Source organism: Pundamilia nyererei, unplaced genomic scaffold (genome assembly GCF_000239375.1).
Source record: "Pundamilia nyererei isolate P.nyererei 1_Seehausen unplaced genomic scaffold, PunNye1.0 scaffold00239, whole genome shotgun sequence".
In the NCBI taxonomy this organism is placed as follows: Eukaryota; Metazoa; Chordata; class Actinopteri; order Cichliformes; family Cichlidae; genus Pundamilia; species Pundamilia nyererei.
The window spans coordinates 189,343-194,161 of record NW_005187640.1 but is presented as its reverse complement, the minus strand read 5'-3'; the positions used below and the strand labels follow the sequence as shown (position 1 = coordinate 194,161).

Here is a 4,819-nt window from a genome sequence, read left to right as displayed (position 1 = left end):
CGATGTATCACAACAGTCATTTCTGTGAAGGAGACAGGAAACACATTTTTCCTGTCAGTATTCAGCCAGTTAAAGGATGTGATTAGAGAGACCTCTCCTGCAGGATGTATTGATTGTAGCCTGTTGTGGTTTGTGTTCCTGTTTGATGTCTCAGGACTATTTTAAAATGTGCAGCGATGAATACACAGGATAAAGATGTGGATTATTCCCATCCTTTGTAATGCAAATGTTGGTGCATACTCATTGTTCCTGTAGCTCCTCACTTATGCATACAATTAACATTTGTGTCACCAGTTTTGCCAAAGTGATGGATGATGTTAAAGTGAGTTTCACAGGGATGCTTCCGGCCTCTGACCCCACTGCTCACTGCTGTGACATGTATCCATACATAAATCTTTGCCTATAATGCTGCAGGATGAGAGCCCCCCAGCATGTAACACTGATTATGCATTGTGACATGTGGCTTAATGGGCTTCTCCATGCCAGCTGGCCTCTGTGCAGAGCAGGGTCACACTGATTGAAGCTGTTTAACCCTTTAGTTATGTTTTTGGTTTCAGGTAGTGTGGCGTCATTTCACTGTTTATCACATCACAGCATTTAAAAGAAACAATAATAATAATATTTTATTTCATACTTCTTTTCGATGGTGTTGTTGTAAATTAAAAGAAAGAAACTGTCTTTGGGTTTCATGTTGTTTTTTAAAGCCAGTGGTTTTACTTATATTTGCTGTACTGTGTGAGTCCTTTGCAGCGGCGTGCTGACTGTGGTTTGGTTGCAGATGGCAGTCCGCTTTCGTGGTGGCTGGACCGGGAAGGAGAAAAGAGGAGCTACTGGGGAGGCTTCCTGCCTGGAGTTCAGCAGTGCTCCTGCAGCCTGGAGGAGAACTGCATTGACATGAACTACTTCTGCAACTGTGATGCTGACACAGACACATGGTACAGACAGCGCACACATGGCTGCTTTTATTCACGTCATGAACACTATTCTGTATCCTGTAGGTGAATTATAAAACTGCTACTGCAAAAAGATTTAAACAGCTACCAAAGGTTAAAGCGAACACAATCAAAAATGATGATAAATCATTTAAACCTCACGTTGATGTAAAAGAGTCCAGTGCAGCGTTCTAGATTTAGGAAGCGAGACCTTCTGTTTCATCATTACGTCATTTGCATCATCACTGGATGTGTTGCACACACTGCTCTGCCTTTGAAAGCTTCTCGAGCCTCCCTGGTTTTCTGATAAAGGACTTACTGCAGCTTCTTTGTTGACTGCAGACGGGCCAGTCGACTCCCAGACCCCTCACTACAGCTGGACAGGGTGTGTGTGTGTTTTCAGTCAGGAACACCTTTCTTGTGGAAGCTGCCCGTCTTTGTACCTGGCAGCCTCTCCATCACACACATTTATTTTCTTATTGCATGTTTCTCAGCTTGTTTGTGTTTAAAACATTGGACATGTCGTCTCTTTAAGATAAGATAGAACTTTATTAATCCCTCGGGTGGGTTCCTCTGGGAAATTCGATAAAAAATGAGGAACGCTTCACGAATTTGCGTGTCATGATTTAGCTGATGTCACACGTCCGCGTTTTACAAAGACCCTACTTTTTTGTAGGAGGCAGTGATAATCTGATCCACACTGATGTGAGACCACAGCTGTGTGTAGGAAACAGAAGGACACATGAAATAATGATAAATGGATGGTTTATCCACGAACTGTGAGACAGACCATGTGACTAACGAGTCGCCGTTGTGCTCCTCCCAGAGGGAACGCTACCACCACGAGCAGCTCAGGTTCCAGGATTTTGAGGAAATTTGTCTGCTAAAAATGAAGCGAGTAGATCATACAGTGTTCAATGTCATTTTCACACTCGGATTTCTGCAGCTCATTATCTGTTTGGGATTGTGTGAAAATGCCTTGGACAATTTGGTATAGCACAGTTTAATCCAAAATGATTAATTACAGCTCATACATAATATTTCACTTTTGATTAAACTCATCATCGTTTCTGAGCCATGAATGAAGAAACAAAGGCTGTGCTGGAGTTTAAACATCCTCAATGGCTTTGTTTATGCTGCGTTAATCCACTCCAAAGCCTTCCTGCTTGCAGCTCCATGTTTTCACAGGCAAATGTGTGCTCTGTGATAGATGGTTCCCTTTATGGGGTGTTTACCGCGCGCTCTGTGCTAACGGAGCTGAAAGTCAGCCTTTATCTGGACCCCCATGAAAGAATCGGGCCCCTGAGGATTGGTGTATTACTATTTATTCGGTTCTTTTCTCTGTTCTGTCACAGGGCTAATGACACAGGAGTCCTCTCCTACAAAGACCACCTACCAGTGAGCCAGATAGTGATCGGAGACACCGACAGAATGGGCTCGCAGGCTGTCTACCACATCGGCCCTCTGCGTTGTTATGGAGACAGTAGGTGATCACCTCACTGTTGAAGCTACTGTTCCAGATTTGGCTGCAGATGGAGGCTGATTAGAGACACAAAATGTTCACACAATGTCTTTGCGACTTGTGCTTTTATGTTTGTCGCTGGATCGAGAGTTAAAGCCTCATCTGTGGTGCAGGCAGGATCACAGAGATTTCAGTTCGCTTCCAGTAAATATCTGCAGGTGTTGCAGAGGGCTGGGGTTTGATTTTGTGCTGCTTGTCTTAGAATTTAAGCGTGCCAGCTTCCCCCATCCCCCGCCCCCCAAATAAGTCTATTTTAAGTGTAATAGCAGCTATCAAAGCTTCTTAAACACATCAAACGTCTGGCTGATGATGTATAATGCATGTAATGTATAAATTATTTAGAGGATAGCTACAGTGTTTCAGACCCTGTGATGTCACCTATTGTGTGCCACGTACGGTCGCTGCACGTTCACCGATGTCTTGGATTATTTGCTTTTCGATCTTCTCTGCAGAACCAAAGTATCTTTTAAAAGACTGATTTTCTTTCACAGGAATATTTGATCTCAGTATTTCAGCAGCGCAGCATCACATGGCAATGAACTCTCCTAACAAGAGTTATTGAGTTTTATGTGCTGCATTGGACTGAAAACCTGCTGGTGGAAATAAGACTCTGCAAAAGTCACAGGTTTTACACTGATGAACAAAAATGTCCTCGAGATGCAGCGTGACACAGCTTCTGCGCTCACCGCCTCCTCCCTTCACTTCGTCATCTTTACGTTCTTTTCGCCTCCTCCTGTCCTTCCAGGGTCGATATGGAACGCAGCCTCTTTCTACCAGGAGTCGTCGTACCTGTACTTCCCCACCCTACAGGCAGAGCTGGCGTCTGACATCTCCTTTTACTTCAAGACCAGCACTCCTTCTGGAGTGTTCCTGGAGAACCAGGGCCTCAAGGACTTCATCAGAGTCGAGCTTAGCTGTGAGTGCACGTTGTGTCTACAGTATGAGACGTGCAATACACACAAACTACAAACAAGAGCAGTTCAGTCATAACTGGGAAACATTAGCTTAAGGTTATGTTTAAGCTGCTGCCGTGTGTTTGATCTGATTCTGGTAATAAAACAACATTTAGACAGTGGAATAAATCAGAGGGTTCGCACATGGACATGAGTGCATGTACATACACACACGTGTGTGTGATAATGAAAATAACACTGTTTTTAACGACACCTGCTTAAAGCATAACGTGCAGCCTGCAGGTTGCTATCAGAGCAGAGCGCTGTGATGACAGGTGTAGGTTTGTGAAGTCACGCCTCACTGTGTCATCATATGGACTGTGTGTGGAGTAAAGTGCAGCACGAGTGTACGGTTAAAATGTGACTCTGAGCCGTAAGACTACAAAAGCACCGTGTACATGCAGGCGCTACGTAACAAGCTGATCCAAGCGGGCCAAACGTGGCTGCAGGGTCCAGGAGAGGCTGTGTTTGCTTTTTAAGACGTAACAGATATTTAATAAAACGAATAAATGTGACCAAAACCACAAGTGGAAAACTCATTATTGGAATAGTTTGATTAGCAGTCTGCATCCATAAATACAGCGCTAACACCTCGTTTGTGCTAATAAGTGTAGCCGGGGTAAGTAGATCATTTTGAAGACAAACTATAGAAACAGCAGCAATGTCTGAAACTGCTGATGATTTAGAAATGGGTGACTTTGTAGAAATGGATTTAATTAGTGAAATTAACAACTTGTTAACATGACATGACCATGGTGGTATTGTTTATAAACCACCCTGGTTACTAATCAGTCTGTGATTACGACAGTGTTGTACCTACGTATTAGCACAGAGCGCCTCCTAAAGCCTGCTGATCAGTCTCAGGTGGACATGCTAGCTCCTGCTGACAGTTTAATTTCCCAGAGAAGCAGCGTGTGAGGACTGAATGATGTAATCCTAATGACACACGCACCAGTAATGTCATGCTGTCACAAAGTCGCTCTTCGTGGCCTGTGCAGTGACGCCTGATGTGTTCACCGAAGCAGGAATGAATCAGATTGACTGTGGAAAATTTAAGACAATCAGAATATTAGTTCATCTTAGTACGCAGTGCATATGCAGCCATCACATGCAGTTCCACAGCGCTGTGTCACTAGCTAAAGGTAAGGTTGTTGATTGCACTGTGTTGCGTTCACATCCTATCTGGAGGAATGGTGAGGATATTTGGAGCCATTATGTATGAATGCAGCATCAGAGACACTGTGAAATATTGACGAGCTGTCAGCTGAGCCGCTCATAAATCTATGCAGGTCATCAGGTTCTCCCAGCAGCATTGTATCAGATTGCATCAGAAAGGCAGGATAGAGAAGAACATAAAAACCTAATATCGCATTCAGTCTGACCTGAATGTCGTGTGTGTGTGTGTGTGTGTG

The 4,819-nt window shown here is 43.9% G+C and overlaps 1 protein-coding gene across 1 annotated transcript in view; it reads left to right on the top strand.

The window, feature by feature from the left end:
* Positions 1–4,819, top strand: part of cntnap5a (contactin associated protein family member 5a) — a 140,638-nt gene that overhangs the window by 101,210 nt on the left and 34,609 nt on the right. The window contains exons 14-16 of the mRNA XM_013914947.1: positions 779–935; positions 2,288–2,415; positions 3,200–3,385. Of these exons, the coding sequence (XP_013770401.1) occupies positions 779–935; positions 2,288–2,415; positions 3,200–3,385 (471 nt within the window). The remainder of the gene's footprint in view (positions 1–778; positions 936–2,287; positions 2,416–3,199; positions 3,386–4,819) is intronic.